At 38.0% G+C, this 17,991-nt stretch overlaps 1 protein-coding gene across 10 annotated transcripts in view; it reads right to left on the reverse strand.

The window, feature by feature from the left end:
• AOPEP (aminopeptidase O (putative)) overlaps nt 1-17,991 on the reverse strand; it is a 227,025-nt gene that overhangs the window by 189,269 nt on the left and 19,765 nt on the right. For 9 of the 10 annotated variants that reach the window (XM_066181702.1, XM_066181704.1, XM_066181703.1 and 6 more), the window contains one exon: nt 14,506-14,754. The exons of the other annotated variant lie outside the window; for it this stretch is intronic. In XM_066181702.1, the coding sequence (XP_066037799.1) occupies nt 14,506-14,754 (249 nt within the window). The remainder of the gene's footprint in view (nt 1-14,505; nt 14,755-17,991) is intronic. 10 annotated transcript variants of the gene reach the window in all.

A 17,991-nucleotide genomic window follows, 5' to 3' on the forward strand; every position in this document is an offset into this window, starting at 1 on the left:
AAATATATGACTAAAAAGAAAAACACAAGTAAAAAAAGATTTGCTTTGAGACGGATAAAAGATACAAATAATTTTTGCTCTACACTCCTGAAACATTATATTAATAATCAATTTAGACTGCAAATGTAACACATTTAGCACATTTCAGACTTGTTATGCAGATGTTAATTAAAACTGCTTTTGCTGGGAGATGCCAGACATTGCTAAGAATAAAGTATTTATCTGCTGAATTCTGTTTAAAAATAGCATCCATGCTCAGCCCCTAATGTCCAACAACTGAAAAATACCTCAGAAAAGGGGACTCAGTCTTTAAGTAAACTGTAAACACTGCTATTGACCAAATATGCAATTGTATACAATAGCTTATACCTGTTACTAATTCAGTGCATACATAATACCTGATAGCATGTTTTTGAAAACAAAAGCACAATGCAGTCACCTTAACATACCTTTTTGATTTCATTTCATTGACTTTTATAATGCAACTAAACAGGAAAACCAACCATTTACCATTAAAGTCACTTTCTAAAGGGGCTCTTGTTACTCTACTGAGGTACCTATGAAGTCACTGGAGCAGGTTTACACTCTGTTACACAAGGTGTAAGATTTGTATCAATGCATCCTAATAGCTTTGATTAACTTTTGGAACACTTCCCACTTGAATATTAGTTAAGCATGAAAAAAGCAATGCTATCATAATGAAAATACATAATTCATAAGGAAGACTGTTAAAATACACATCATTTTCAACTGACTATTTCTGCAATACCAATTGAGATAGAGTGCAAAAGACTTGTACTGGTAAAACATAATTTTTTCATAGTTTGACAACTGAAAAAAAAAAATTCTGCCAGCTGCAGAATATCTCACTTTCATTACACTTTAAAGCAATGTTAATAAATTAGCATTAATCATAAAATAAAAATGGACTGCTACAGGGCTCATCATCTTAATCTTTTAACAGTCTTTATATGTTCGAGAAGTTCAGTCCTGGAAATACACAGTCTATAAACAAAAGCTCATGACTGAACAGCACTGGTTTAAGTAACATATACACAAAGTGTGGAAAGTCTTCTTCAAGCTTTACCATCCAAAAATCAATTGTATTTGTGAGGAGGACTAATTCAGCTGCCTTATATTTGTGTAATCTGGGACTATTTTGACCAGATTTCAGTTGAGATAATCTACTAAGAACAATCAAACTAGAAGCAAATTTGTATTCTGTATGTATTTGGTATTCTCTATGTATTTTTTATTCTCTATGTATTTTATACATCAAACTGCATTAAGCCATGTGACTAACATCTGTTGCACATTGTTTCTTCTTTGATCCCTTCCTCCAGGGAAAAGGCAGGAGCAAAGATGTTTCCTGTTTTGATAGGGTTTGGGGGTTTTATATGTATTTATATTGATCCCTCCCCGTCTCTCTCCATTTCTATTAATACATGCAATATTAAATATTTATGATAAGCAAGCATGCAAACATGGGCAACAAAATTCCTTTTGCTCCTGACAGTAAGGTGGTACAGTATACCCTGTCTCCTATTTCCTGGAAGAATTCATGTGGCAAAATTGGAGCAATCTCACTGACATTTAATTCCCTGGATAAACTCAGTGTTCCTCAGTTTTCCCCTGTATTGCATGTCATCACAGTATCTTTCAGGATTTTGCGCCCATATGACAGAGATACTGAAAGCCTTGAAACATAATCCAAGTTCTGTTCCAAAAAAAAACCCTTCCCGTTTTAGACAGTGCATACTAAATACAGGTGGATTGCACTGTCCAACCAGAAAGTCACAAAGGTGTGAGCAGCTGAAAGTCAGCCTTCACCTGTCAAGACAGGATGGTGTACCCAGGCCAACCAAGAAAACATTTCAGCCTTGATGGAAAATGCCTTCCAGCAAACAACATAGCATTAACAAAAAATGAAAAGCTAAATAACAAAGTGACAGCTAGACCATATACAAACAGACAGAACATATACAAAAAGTAAGTCTGTCTTACTCCAAACTTTCTGAAATCTTCCTCTGCCTCACATATCTTAAAGCTGCCTCCATCAGTTCTCAAAGCTCCAGTCAGTCTCATTCAGGGACCACTTCATGAAGGTTTTGATATGGTACCCATGACTTATTTGGTAGATTCTACTGTGAACTACAATGGTATGGGAAAAGAGGGAGTTGGGAAGAAACTGAAAACTGTACATGCTGAACTTGAGCAAGGAAAACTTAGGAAGTCTGGTTAACCAGCTTCTTGGAGCTCCTTCTCCATCAATTATATCCTCTAGCTGATACTAAGGCAAAAATCTAAGTTACCAATTTCTCAGATCAAAGTTTCTTGGCTCAAACACTGGCCCAGATCTATGTGATGTGTCTAGTTCCTGCTGGTGCCAACTCACAAGACGTTTAATCATATCAAGCTGCTCTCAGGGAACAGACACTGTTTAATAGTTTTGCTAATTAATTCTGCTACATCATGCTCTCACAGAAAAATCCTTTCTCAGTACAGTCATCCCACACCTCTTAGATATGGGTATGATATCAACATGCCGTTTTTCATTAAGTTTTCAGTTCAACACCTTTTCTCTGCGGTCTTATTTCTACACACTGACTTCTACAAGAGTTCCAGTTAGCTGGACATAAATATAGTTAAGTCTTGTAGTCTCCAAAGCTGATTTGATTGTTGCCAAGCAAGAGGCTTTGCAAGTATTATTGGCTCATCACAACCAGGTTGTCGTGCTAGTTATGATATAGTCACACATTCCATTACAGTTTCTTCTGCATTTTCTGAGTCTTCTGGGACCACACAGGTTCTTGAGTAGGCTTGTTTAACATAGTGGTATATATTCGTCAGAGAGAAAGTCTGTGGTCAACTCTGTTGCTCAGCATCTTTACCTTGCTGAGATAAGGCACAGGATTCAGAATGGCTCCTCTCTATCTCTCAGTGCCTTGAATACCTGTAGTTTATAAGATTGTTACTGGCCTACACATCCTGCCAAAAACTGTCCTGTGTTTCCCTAGCCCAAATTCAACACCCCAGCAACAAGTTGTCACAATACTTACCTTTTAACAAAACTTTAGTGAAAAAAATGTCATAGAGAGAACAAAAACTAAGTCACAGAATATAACATCTCATTAGTGTTTGATCTTTGGCAGGAGTACTGCTGAGAACCACAATAATATGCATAAACAGAGAGTAAGTGGGAATGCTTGGGTGTGGTAGTACCCAGAGGAACACTCAGGGAGACAAGGCTCTCAGAATGTCCTGTGCTAATGGCACACAATTTAGCAGGTCATCAAGCTCCCAGGTCACTCAGGCTTCAAAAATATATCCAAATCCAAAGAACAGTGATCAAAGCCTGACCACTCACAAAGAGGAAAATAACAAAAACACTGTTATCTCCAAAAAGGCAACCTACAAGCTAAGAACACAGGAGATGTCCGGACTTGAAGCATGCCATGGTAATCAATCCACAGCCTAACATCTGGACAGAAATATCATGATGCCAGTCTGTTGGACAGACTTCTTGGATATCGTACCCACTCTGGTGCTAGTGTGATAGTGTGCAAATGAAACCTACTTTGTTTCAGGCTTTGTTTTAGATAAAATCACCTTTCCAACCTGTAAGATATCCTCATTGCTGTTAACTACATGGTTACTACATTTCAATAGTACAGTCAAATAGTATTCCACATAGTTTGCATGCTAACTACTTAATTTGGTAAGAGAATTTATTGCTGACAATGATAATGCTTAAATCTCCATCAGTGTTTTCATTTGGATCAACAGTGCACTTCTAAAGCAAGTCCTTCAGTCATTCACATGTTCCAATCTGTTTCAGGTTTCAGGGAGATTTTGGTGCAGGCAAGCTGGATTATTTCTTGTAGAAACTAGAGAGGAATTTCTGTTCCAGTTGAGCACCATTTCATTCCAAAATAATATAAATGTGTGAAAAAATAAGCACTCTTATGAACAGCTTAAATGCTGAGGAATATTTAGCTCAGGGAGCCAGACTAAATCAAGTACAAAGTACATCTCTCTAACTATAGAGACTCTAGATGTGGGAGTCTTCATACTAACTACTATTCATCCAATACATTGGCACTGTATTACTTGTTAACACAGTCAACCTCAGTAAAAGTGTGGGATTTTTAAGACTACTTTTTTTTCAGGCAGAAATACAAAGACACTTAGAAGAATCTGAGAACTTACTGGCCTGGGTCTAAGCAAGCTGATCTATAAACTAGAAATCAGCTCAACACCGTCATTGTGAACATTTAGCATTTGAGACTGATTTCAATGCAAAACAAGTGCATAACATACTCACTGCCTAAAAGCTCAACTGACTTAAACCTATTATGAAAAGTCACTTAGCTCAACTAAATTTCTCAGGTTTATAGGCCTCCAGGACAAAACATCTGTGACTCAAGTCAGCATCCATGGAGTTCATTTCAAGCAAAAGGTGCAAGGCAGTACTATGTCTCTTCCTGTCTTATTACAGGGAAAAAAAAAAAAAAAAAGAGAGAAGGTCGGCCAATCCTCTCAACACACACAGTCCAAAAATAACAGAAAAGGATCGTAAGATCTCTCTACAGTTGCTGGACCAAGTGTTTCCTATAGTATCTACCAAAAATGTGTGCTTTGCTGAAAATGTAACATTGCTCAAGCTATTCTTAGCAGTTCTGCCATCCATCAGGCCTTGTAAACTAACAGAATTTCTAATCTAAAAATAAAAAGCTTTCTTGTGGTAGTGTGATAAACCACTTAAACACTCACATCCAAATGTTCTTGCACAAACCAAATAAGCAGAAGGCTATTTAATGTCAAAGAAAAAAAAACATGCAGTACTACAGTGGTGTGTAAAGCAGCTGGAAGTGACACACAGTGGAAAGAGGTCAGATAGAAAGAAATTATATTCCTTGGCAAAATAGGTCCCAACCTGCCAGCATGTTATGGTGGCAGTGTTAAAAAATAAGCACTGCACTCTTAACCAAACAGGAGTAGCAGCTTATTGAAGGTCATAATCACAGCTAAGCAGTGGATTCAGAAGCAAATTTAGGTAATCAGCATTAAAATGTCAAAACAATAACACTAGCCAACAGACTGGATTAACTTTTCTAAAAGCACAGAACACATGACAGATGAAAACGATGCCTTTTGACACATGCTGGTCATCTTCTGAAGATGACAGGCAAAACTCAGACCTGAAAGGGCCCCTAGAAGCCCACTGCTTGAAGCCAACTGCTGCCAAAATTAGAGGAAAATCTCAGACCTCACTTGACAAGGGAATATCAGAACTTTGCTCAGACAACTAGCAATTGATCATGAGGCACTAAAAGTTTTGGCTATTACCTCTAATCAAAGTAACCGAAATGTGACCTAGGCCCTTGAGAAACCCTATTCTAGCACCCTATGTTGGCGACCATAGGAAGAAAGGGATTAGTAAAATGTTCAAATGAAAAGGATCATTCTAAGTTCAAATATGCTGCTTAACAATACAAATTCAGTAAAACTGTCCTTCAGGAATGAAGTCTCCCAAATGACAGATTGATATGACAGCAAATAAATAGTAAGAATAGCAAACAGAGGAAGTATAAGGATCCAAGTCATTAAGCAAAGGAAGACTTAACTGAATGGTCATGATCAAAGCCAGTACTAAATTACAATATATGAGAAAAAGAGACTTAATTGTACAATAGCAGAGAGAGGGTGAATCTTATGGAACTGAGAAAAAAGACTCGCAGCAGCTGAAAAAAAGTGGGAAAAAATCCAAAGTTCCAGTGCTATTAAAAAAGACACCTAGAGATAAGTTTTCAAAGAACTCAAGCATAAATAAGATCTAAAACTAAACTGAGATCTAGGAAGATAATGTTACCAGTCAGAGGCAATGGGTATATCATGAAGTACTTGCAAAAGTTCTCAAAAAAAACCCAAATAAAAAAAAACCCCAAACTGTGACAAGAGAGGCATTCCTATCTCCTGATTTATATAAAGTCAGAGCTTTTACCTCCAGATTGTGCTTGTATAAGAATTCACCTGAAAAATGGCTTAATTCTGGGAACAGAAACTAACACTAAACCACTGGAAAACCACAAGATCCAAATCCCCACTGCAAAGGAGTGTAGTGGTGAAGGCCTCATTTAACTCCTATCCAACGACTTAGCACTCAATAAGGAAATATTAGTAAAATTGAAACAATAATCTTACAACCTCTGAGGGTGGCCAAAGAAGATGAATTATTCTTAATGAGCAATAAATGATTCCACTAACTACAAAAAATTACTGTGACTAGTTGTGGGAAGCCTTGCGGAGAAATATAGAAGAAATACATGGTTACAAGAAAAACTACTACTTGCAAGGAAACATCTAATATCCACCATTTTGTAGTGATGTTCCAAATGTTCTGTCTGGATTCTTTTGAGTTTATGCTATCTTTCCTCTAATTTGTCTTCCTTCTCAAGCTTCCTGGAAGGAAAAAAAAAAAAACCAAAACCTTGGATCTCTGCCCCAGAGTAAATAGTTTAGTATTTGTGTATTTCAAAAGATCTAAAAGCATCTATATGTGTTGCTCACTTGAAATTACCTGACAATCGCACTTCTGGAAAAATACCAAAATCAGCTGTAAAAGACTGACTCAGACTAGCAGAAACATAAATCTTAGACAGATAACTCTTTCTGTTTGTAAACATTCTGTGGTCCTTCCATTTGCTTCACAACCAATTTAGACTTGAATTCCCTCTTATCACAGCTTCTATTTTGAATTCAACTTTTGAGAAGGAAAAGGAACAATATGAAAAGCAGGCTCTTCTAGCACCAGTTCATAGGAAATCCACTCAAACAAGGTGTGAAAGTAGAAGTGAAAGAAACCCTTTAAATCAGTGCAAAAATACATAAAGCCTTTGGTAACCTTGTTTCACAGTTTTGGCAGGATTTAGTGTTTGTTCTTAAATAAAAACTTTTGGGTCAATTTGTTTAAAGAGACCCACTAAACAGGACCCAAAATACTACTAATTACAAAATATTCCCATAAGTTGCAAAATCAACCAACAGAAACTGCATCAGTCTCTGAACATGTTCATCTCTTTTGTCTACCATTTACTTCTGTCACTTCAGAATGCTACCAAGGACTCCCAGATCCCCAGAGAGCAATCCTAATATGCACACATTTCCAAATAAAGGGAAAAGAAGCCTTCAACAGGGTAATAATCCAAGTCTCCAGAAATCATGGATTTACACAATGAAAAAACATATTTGAAGTTTATCAAGTTTCAAAAAACAAGTACCGCTGTAGTTTTCACTTTATATGACCAAACAGAAAAGCACTCCATGGCAATTGTTTCACAGGACTATGCAGTCCTTGCTCAAACTAGGCACTTTTGGAAGACTATTCCTTTACTGTGGCATTCAGTCACTACACAAAATAAAATAATAACAGCCAGAAATACTATTCACAAAGTGACATGCAGTAACCTTAATAACTCAAATTTTCCTTCAGAGGTGTCAAATACATAATTTGAAAGCTTAGAAAAAAATTTCCAGTTTTTCACTAAGCCATGTAAAAACACACCTACTGATACGGTTGTGCCTGGAGCATGTTCACTAGCTAAATTTTCTGGCTTGTTCCCTCACAATTCCTATGCCACTACTCATTTCTATTAGTCTTCTCTCCCAAGTAACAAGCAATAGGACAAGAGAAAATGGCGTCAAGATGTGCTGGGGGACATTTAGATTGGATTTTAGGAAAAATTTCTTCACCAGAAGGGTTATTGAATAGCAGAACAGGCAGTCCAGAGAGGTGGCTGAATCGCTATCCATGGAGTTATTCAAAAGATATGTAGATGTGACACCTAGCAGCATGCTTTAGTGTGGACTTGGCAATGTTAGGGTAATGATTGGACTCAATGACCTTAAGAGTCTTTTCCAATTTAAATGATTCTGTGTTACCCCTTCAGCTTATCCTCTACCTGATCTTCTTCACAACACTGACCTATTTCAGAACCACGGCTCTGCCTTTCTCCCCACTGCCTCCCTGCAGCTGAAAGCAAGAGAGAATTGGCAATTAGGCCTCTGTCAAATCATTAAACAAACATGTACTCAGAACACAGCACAACACACACTGGAATCAAGACACAGAGATGCCGTGAAGGAATAATTTCCATCCTCTTCTTTGCCCCCATCTTTTTCTTCCATGTGTAAGAAGCGGGGATACACATTATTAGCATTGCAGTGGAAATGTCTCAACAGAGTCTTTCACACCCCCCCTAAAGAGCCTGTAGCTGAAACATGTAGTAGAAAATTCAGGCTCTGTTCCCTGGTTTCATTTGATAGGCAAAAAGGGCTCAAGGTAAAGATGTTTAATTGCGATGTTCACAGAAAGTAACTTTGAATACAACTAACTACCAGTCACCCAACAAGACAACACCTGTACAAATCACAGATAAGAGAACAGATTTGTATTCCAGTGTCCCAAAAGTTTTAAATAAATGAGGAAGCTGTCACTAGAATCAGTTTTTTGTGCAACAAGCTCTAAACCATCATTAAGATGAAGGCCTCCTATTTTCAACAATATCTCAGTATAAGTCATAAAAATTAGGAACAGTATTTAATATCTCATCTCAACTAACAGCTGAAAAGCACAAGGACACCCACCTCTATATTTAATTTATGATTTAGCCATAAAATTTGAAGTTTCATAGACAAACTATGATCTCATGCACATAGGACAGATCTACACAGAACTTACTAGAATTACCCATGATTTATACGAGCATGACAGGGACCATAACATTCACTGTAGTACATTAGTAGTGGCTGAAGTTGTAATTGTATGGACAAAATTAAATTGCTTCTCTGGACACATTAACTGGAAAACCAAACCAAAAATATAGGCACAAATTTAAAAGAGATTTAATAATAAACCACATGTCCTATGTTTGGAGAAGGAACAGACTTTGCACTTGTTTAGCAATCTAGAATATTTTTAAATTATTTCAAATAATTACATGTTCTAAAACAGGGAAGGGATTTTTTGCTCGTGGTTCCATATTTTTCCACAGAGTTAACCATGAACACTTGTTGTAGAAATGAAGGAGAAAGGGGGAAAGAGGAGTTTGCTTGCTTGCTTGTTGTGGGGTTTCTTTAAAGGGATTGGGAGAAGCACAAGGAAAAAATCAAAGCCATTTTTCTTGTATACTGCTATACTGTTGGATCAGTCTGAGCTCAGCTTACATCACTGGAAAGATAAAAAGAAAAATAATCATGATAGTCACATTTACACTTAATCACTAATGAAATGTCCCATATTGTAATTTTACATCACCTAAAATGATTTCCCAGTGGAAAACAAAACAAAAAACATTATAAGAAATACGTCTCTTCATTCAACTAAATCAAACAGGAAAAGTGACATTGGACAAAAACTTGCACCACTAAATTAAACCACCACTACCCACACTCATAGTGACATATATACAAGTTTTCTTGAATTAATCATGCTGCAAGAGTACTTTGCTGGCATTAAGTAAGGCATTTCCAAAGGCTTAAACACATTCTGAAACAAATTCTAAACATGTGAATAGAAGCAGTCCACTGCCAAAACATTCCACAGAAGATGACACCACACGTAATAAGACTAATATTAGAGTCCTCTATCAGGATATTAGACCTGCTGTCACTAAAAATCCCATTCTTTACCCTCAATTTCAATAGCTGTTACTATTTTTAGTGTACTGGAACTTCTACTGTGAAATTTGCATTTGCCAGGATTGGAGGCAATAACGAAAATGTTTCTATTAAAAAAAAAAAAAACAAACCAAAGAGTAAAAAAGAGAAGTACCACACCTTCTTTCAATTAAAGACAGATTTTGGTTAGTCCTAGCAGCCCAGAATTTTGGAGTATACCTTTCAAACTTGGAAGATAGCTAGCACCTACTATCACAAACAAGAAAAGGTTGGAAAGATGCAATTTTAGAACACTGGGTTTGGGTCCCAAAAAATATGGGCACAGTTCCTTACTTAACCTTCGCAAGGGTAGCAGAGGAAAAGGGAATTGGGAAATGTGCGTTTCTTCAAAGGATCTCCTGTAACATCTACACCCACCAATTTGTTACCTGCAAAATAAGAATACATTCCTACTACTTCCCCAGATTTTCCAAAAACAAAGTATTATAATTGTTGAAAGGCTCTCAAAGTACCATGGCAGCATGAATGAGTCATAAAGGTAATACAGAGAGGGGGGTGTGATTTGTAACAGAACACAAAACCAAGAAGGTAGCACAAAAAAGCACTGAAGGCTTGGAATCTCAGGCAAAAATCAAGCTTGAAGGGGCCTCTTTTCCCTGCTTCCTGAGATGGAGGCTCCACAAGCTCCCTGGATTACCTGTTTCAGAACCTAACCCCCAAACACAGTATCACCAACAAAGATGTGTAGGCCACATCGTTCTTTTACTAGCATGAATTTAGGAGAAACTATACAGAATCACTTGAACAAAAACAGTATAAAACTAAAGTGTGCAAAACTAAATCCTCCCTCTTCAAACATCTGTAGGAAGAAAGAGGAAATTATTGCAATTATTATATCTTTCCATATAGAAGTCCATAGCAAATTAAAAAACACAGGAAAATATGAACACAAAACACAAGTACAATGAATATGCCTTCAATTACAGCTTTGCCCATAACACATCTGTCAGACTTCTAGAGAAATGCAGCTGATCCACAATAGCTGCAACTGAAATAGACAGCTCAAAACACCTAATCAGATAACAAATATCACGATTTCATACCAATCTAAAATGTTGGAGAAACATCCCTCCTAAACAAGAAGCATTTTGAGATGTGAAAAGCCCAGTGTCTTGGGTTGCAACATATAATCAAAAGTATGTATTCTATTCCCGATCTGTTGACACCAGTTGAAGAGGTGTTTTTTCTCTTAACTCCAGTGGGGAGGGGATGGGTACCTTCTGTTAATGAGCCAGCTGTTAAAATCACGTGGAGCAATGTTCCTTATCTTTTCCACGACCAATGCTCCCTCCGGGGGATATCTACTGTTAATGGCCCATTTTAGGGCTCACCACATGACTGATAAAATTACATCATCCCATTGTGAGATGCTCCACCCAGTGGGAGGAGACAAACATTGCTACCTAGATAAAAGCAGAAAATCAGCACAGCAGGACAGCCTGTTTTCCACTGGATTCCCAGAAGAAAGACCACACCCATCTCACCACCGCTGGACCCTTCTACAGGATCATCTCTATTCCATCAGAATCATATCTGTTATTCCAGGAGGCCTTATTTGGACTACCCCCAACACCCCAACCAGGGTGTCAGGTTGTATTCTGACTCTGTCAATGTTTCTAGGATTTTTTTGATTGTTTGTTTATTTGCTTTACTACATTAGTATTTTTTAATATTCCTAGTAAAGAACTGTTATTCCTATTCCCAAATCTCTGCTTGAAGGCCCTTAATTGCAAAATTATAATAATTTGGAGGGCAGGGGTTTAACATTCTCCATTCCAAGGGAAGCTCCAGCTTCTCCCTGGCAGACATGTCTCTTCCAAACCAAGACACACAGTAAATATAATCAACAGAGAAAAAAAGGAAAGCACCAAATGCTGTAAAGCACTAATACTTCAGATAATGAGTAAAATTCATGTTTGTTTCCTTCCCTGGTAGACAGGAGTCCAATTAGAGTTCTCATAACAACAGCTTCTATGTGCTGGCATGCTGTATTATGTTTGTACTGCTACATATAGACTAGAAGATAAAAAAAATAAATACTACAGCAACCTTTTTAACCCAAAGTAATTGCTACCTTTTTTGTGTGTGGGTTTTGACATGGTTTTGCGCACAGCTTATTGTTAGCTTAAGCAATTTAAGCAATTACCATTGCATGCATAGGAATTAACCATTTAAGTAGCTTGCTATATACATAGAAGCTTCTATTAGAAAAATCACATAAAACAAGAACAAATGAGCTATCATGAGTCACTTAACAACCTCTTGTCCAAATACAACTAGACATTTAAACACCTTAAATTAGTTCTAAAACTAGTTAAATTTTGAAAAATTGGAATGTATTTGGCTTGATGCACTGTTAATGACAGACATCAGGAAGTACGCATGCCCCTTATTTCATCCTTATTTTCAGTGATATGGATTGCTTGGAACTGACAGTGGTTAGATGAAGCACAGGGAAATAAAGGCACAGGTTTTTCTCATCTTCACAAAGAAAACACAATTATAGCATTCTGAACAAACAGTCTGGACTCAGATAATGACAGATGGTTTTGCAACAGAATTCCCTGCAGGTACCTTTTCCCTATAAATTCTGGGAAAGGTACATGCCAGCAAGGCAGTGAAAATTTCCCAAAGAGCAACAGCATATCAACAACTAAAGCTTGAAGATTTCTCCTACTGTGTGCTGTAATTCTGGCACAGACATCACTATCTGCTTTCTCATTAATTTTGAAATATTTGTGTGTCTTGCCTTTCACGCTTCCACAGATTCCTGCTCTTATCTCACAGCTAAGTCAAATGGCTGGTTTCTTCCTCAATTATAGCAAGGCCCTGTGCCAACCCTTTAGTACCATGCCTTTGAAGTCACAGAAGACTATTGAGCAGCAGGAAATTTCATACGGCTTCGAGAATATGGCACACAGTACCACACCTCACTACAAATTAGTAGTTGGTGCACAAACCAACTTTACGCTGCCGTTGAGTAGAGTGAAAACTCAGTGAAAACTCAGTAACCAGCAATAAGTATCTAGAAAGCAACAGCCTTGTGTGACAGAGGAGGGTGACTGAATGCTAAAGTTTTAAATTTTCTAGATCTTCATGAAATAAAAAGCAAGTAAACTTCTACTAAAATGATACAATATATGTACAGTATACATATACAATACTAATGTGCCAACATAATTTTCTACTTTTAACCCAAAAGAGGATTGCAACAGGAAAGCTGTAGAAAAAAAAATCTACAGCTTGAAAGAGCCAGTCAAATCTGGCAAATCAGATAAAGGTAATAGGACTGGTGCCACACTGGGAATTTGGCTACTTGGACCATGGGACTTGCTTTGTGAAACCTGGCCTGCTGATGGGGTCCATCTGACAGAGAAGGGTAAGAGCATCCTCAGTCCTAGGCATGCCAGGTTGGTGAAGAGAGCTTTAAACTAAAGTTGCTGGGGAAGGGGAACCTCAATCCACCCCACCCATTTGATGCCCAGAGCCTGGAGAGAGGTCACAGGTCAGCACAAAGACACCTGAAGTACAGCACAAAGGAATTCCAGACAGTAAGTTAGTTTCCTCAAGGGCCCAGCTTAAAAGCTTCTATGCTAATGCATGCAGCATGAGGAGTAAACGGGGTCTGCAGCGCCATGATCTTATTGGCACCAGTGAAGTTTCCACTGACTGAAAAAAAAGAAGCAAAAACTCCATTTTTAGAAAGGTACAGAAAGATGGCCTGGGAAACTACAGGCCAGTCAGTCTCTACTCAAGGTCCAGCAAAAGTATGGAGCAGGTCTTTCTGGAAACTATGTGAAGGCACATCAAAGAAAGAGGAAATTGGTGACAGCCAGCATGGCTGTACTAATGACAAATCATGCCTGAGAAGTTTGGTGGCCTTTTAAGATGGAGTTACAACAGTGGTGGACAAGGGAAAAGAAACTGATGTCATCTACCTGAATGCAAAGTATTGGACACTGTCTTGCACAGCACCTTTGGACATGGATTTTATGGAAGGACCACTCAGTGGATAAGAAATTGGTTGGATGGTTACACTCAAAAGCGTTGCAGTGAATGGCTCGTTGTCCAAGTGGAGACAAGTGGTATCCTCAGGGGTCAGTAATGGGACTGGCACAGGTCAGTATCTTTTAAGTGACACAGACAGTGGGAACAAATGCACACAGGTAGTTTGCTGATGACACCAATCCAAGTGGTACAGTCAAAATGCTGGAGGGCACAGATGACGTTCAGAGGTACCTGGACAGGCTTGAGAGCCTTCACAATTCCATGAAAACTTGATAATAAAATCCTTACTATTTGCCTAATAAAATCCTTACTATTTGCCTTCAGCTTCTGAAAATAAGTGTTTGACTAGAAACTCATACCTTGGAAACACTTATGAAGAAATTCTAGACTTCAATTTTAACATACTCTTATTCTGTCAAAATATAAGACTAAAACCAATGCCAAAAGAAAACAAGACAATGTCATCAAGTATTTAGATCAACAGAACCAGCAAAAGAATTTCAGTTTGAGAAATGCAAAAATTCAAACACACATTTCTAATAAGCTTATATTTTCCTATCCTAAGCCCTGTTAAAACTAAAACTAAAGGTCACAACGGATGCAAACAAACCTACTCACATGAAGTCAGAACAAGAGTTTTAAGTTTGGTTTAAGAAAAAGAGCACAGCAACTTTATATAGACAGCAACTTGATACAGTTAACCATCTGATAAGGAGTCTAACAAAATACAGCAGATTGGATACTAAGAAGTTTCTTTACCTAGCCATTCCCAGGCTGGAAAAGTTGGAAGGAACTATCAGAACATCAAGCCTGGAAAAGGGGTGGGTACCCAGTGTGGCATAAGCAGCTGAGAGGCACTGAGGAATTAACTGAAGCAAATATTCTTTGCAGCTTTCCATAAGGCACCAGGGAGCAAAAACTCTGTAAGGAATGACTGCCTGCAACCTGGCAGCAGGATTTTGGAAACGGCAGGGATATTCCATGTGACCACAGATATCTTCATGGCATCTGACAATACAAAACAAAACAAAACAATACTTAATTGTGATACCAGAAATGTGCACAACTGACTATGCTAAGACAAGGATATTCTCTAGATATCAGAATGACAGAATTAATTTTCATAGAATCAGTTCACTTGCATTCTCACCCTGTTCACACAAGTGTAGCACTTTGAAATGCTCACTACTACATCTGAGTAGAACTCAAAACTAAAGAGAGAGATTAGTCACACCTTCTTTTTATAACAGATATGCATTAAAAGAGTAAGCACTCAAAATACATGTAAAGAGAGCTAATAAGAATACAAAAATATTTACTCAGAGAATTCCTATTCAAACTTGGCTATGAAAATAAAATTCCATACATATTAACATAACATTAACACAAGTATTTTAGATGCAATTACGATGTGAGTTCCAGGAGGGATTTTTTCTGTAGTTGTTACTAAAATTCTCCAGAAACTTCAACTAAATTTTTAAATTATTATTATTATTAAGTAAAAAATCCCAGTATATGTCAATTCAGGCTTATCATACTAGACATTCAATAATACCACATTAGGCCAACCTTACTTCATAGTACTTTTACAGGATATTTAGAGCTCTAGCTGGAAGAAAGGAGGGGTAAATCAAATCCTTCCTAAACCCTGAGTCATATACCTTCAGAATAAGTTATCTGCCCAAAGAGATTCTTATCTAAACAGAAATCAGCTTCATGTTTTCATCCGTTAGCCTATGTCCTCTACAAAGCACAGCCTCTCCTTGGTCTGAAACTTCAGTTAAAGTAATCTGGTTCTACTATGCCTCGACAAGCAAAGCACCTAGCATTGCCCAAAGCACTTATTCTTGGAAAATCATGCTGACACAGAAAACAAAATGATGACATGTGGAAAAGGATGAGATTTTGCTGAAGTATTAACACTTTAGCACCGTATGTAAGTCTTTCTGTCAAAGAAGTGGACTCTAAGTCCTTTTATTGACTACATATGTAAAGAAACCACATCCGTTGCTACACAAAATTTTTTCTAAGGGTGGTTGAATCAAGTATATTTCTGCTCTAAAGCAATGCTACTTTGTACTTGATTATCAGAATTAAGATTAGGCAGGAACATGAAAGCTAGCACCATATCTGTTATAAAAATTGCCAATTCCTTAATGACTACTAGGAGATAAGAAGTTATACACATCATAGCTCCATTTAACATTTACTTTGATACAGCCTCCTTAGGCCAAACTCACTGGCACCTGGATACAAATTACATTACATTTCAACAGCTTCTTTCAGAATTCCTTTCTTTTCCTGCTGCCCTAGAGTTTATCTCCACTATCTTATCTGAGACACATGCTTAACATTTGCTTGTCTATCCATTTCACACTCTTTCTAGAAATGTCTCCTACTGTGAGTAACGTTGGTTTGGTTATCTGGTCTCACTGACTAAAATAAGCAACAATTTATGCTGCGCAAACTCCCAACTAAAGATTAACTGGATGTAACTGTAACAGCACATTTTTAAGGACACAGATTTTTACATCCTGATTAGCTGCAAAACAACCTTGTACACTTAGGGTCTCCTTTTTTGTCTACATACAATAGACACCACATTTGCAGAGGATTTTTGGAATTTTTTTCCCAAGACACAGTAGTTCTGTTTTCTTCACTGACGCTAACTGCTGGAGATATATCATACTATCTGTGCCAATTAACTCATCCAATAACCGTCACACAGATAAACTCATAACTATAACCATCACACCAATTAAAACTTCCACTAATTTTTGCTACAAAAAATTACAAAAATATTTTCCTATTTCCAGAAATTTTACAAAAAACCCAGAAACTTTCATTTGTTCTATCAACACAGAATCAGAATAATCTTTTGCACCAAAATCAATAAATTCCTATTTCCAAATGTGCTGTAATTTTGAGAGGAATACATCTACAGCTTATTTTTGCAGAGGTAGTCATAACCATATAAGTAGCAAAGAAATAAACGCAAAGCAATTTCTAGAAGTTCATCAAACCAATAAACTACTTTAAAATTAGAACAAGGATCTCTTACTGATCCTATGTAAAGTATGAAAACTTCTATCCTCAAGATTAATCAGCATTTTTAACCAAAATCAGCCAAGCTGCAAGCCATTAGTATCGTTTAATTTTAAATTCTAACAAAAAAATCCCTATTAAGTCCTCAAGTTCCAAAGACTCAGTAGTTCCACTGTCTTAATGCTAACAAAGTATTATTCCTACAATAAAATAACAATTCCTGTTGATGTGGGGAGAGTAGTGGATGTTGTTTGCCTGGACTTTTGCAAAACATTGGCCACAGTTTCCTGCATCGCGGACAAACTGGCAACACACAAACTTGATAGGTGGTCTGCAAGATGAGTATAAAACTGACACACAGGTAAGACTCAGAGAGTGGTGATCAGTGGTTTTCACTAAGGCTGGCAGCCTGTCTCAAGAGGAGTTCCCCAAGAAATTGTGTCGGGCCCCACACTGTTCAACATCGCTCACAAACATTCTGGATGATGGGTTTGAAAGCACCTTCATCAGGTTAGCTGTTGAGAGGGACACATCAGAAGAGAGAGCCACCTCAAGACCTGGACAGGCTGGAAGGGTGGGGCTGGCAAGAACAGTGTGAGGTGCAGCAGAGACAAATGCACAGTCCTGCACCTGGGGTGACATCACCAAAGGGCCCAGCACAGGCCGTGACATGCATGTCTGGGGACCAGCCTTGCTGAAAGGGACACGGAAGTTCACGGGACAGTCGCCTGAGTCACTGGTGTGACACTGCAGCTACAAAGGCAAATCAGACACTGGGCTGCAGCTGCAGGGGCATTGCAGGCAGAGGGACAGAGCTCTGCTCACCACACTCTGAACAGAGCTTGCCGGGCAGCACCTGAAGCATCGCGTCTCCTTCTGGTCCTCACAATTCAAGGGAGGCACAAAAACGAACAAAGGGCTGCAGAACCTCCCCTGTGAGGAAAGGCAGAAGGAGCTAGGCCTTTTCAGGGAAGAGAAAAGAGAACCTCATTGCAGTATTTCAGTACTTGAAAGGCATCTACAAAGGGTACAGAGTCCCTCTCTTCACAAGGAGACACACGGCCAAGACAAGGGCCAATGGGGGTTAGATATCTTCATCTAAGCTCCTTCCCATGAAAGAACGGACTAGATGAACACTCAAGGTCCATTACAACCGGGGTTGTTCTGTGATGCTATGATATGAATTTGAAAAGCTGAGAG

This window comes from Chamaea fasciata, unplaced genomic scaffold, assembly GCF_029207755.1.
Source record: "Chamaea fasciata isolate MVZ Bird 193981 ecotype frontalis unplaced genomic scaffold, bChaFas1.0.hap1 SCAF_4, whole genome shotgun sequence".
Classification (NCBI taxonomy): domain Eukaryota; kingdom Metazoa; phylum Chordata; class Aves; order Passeriformes; family Sylviidae; genus Chamaea; species Chamaea fasciata.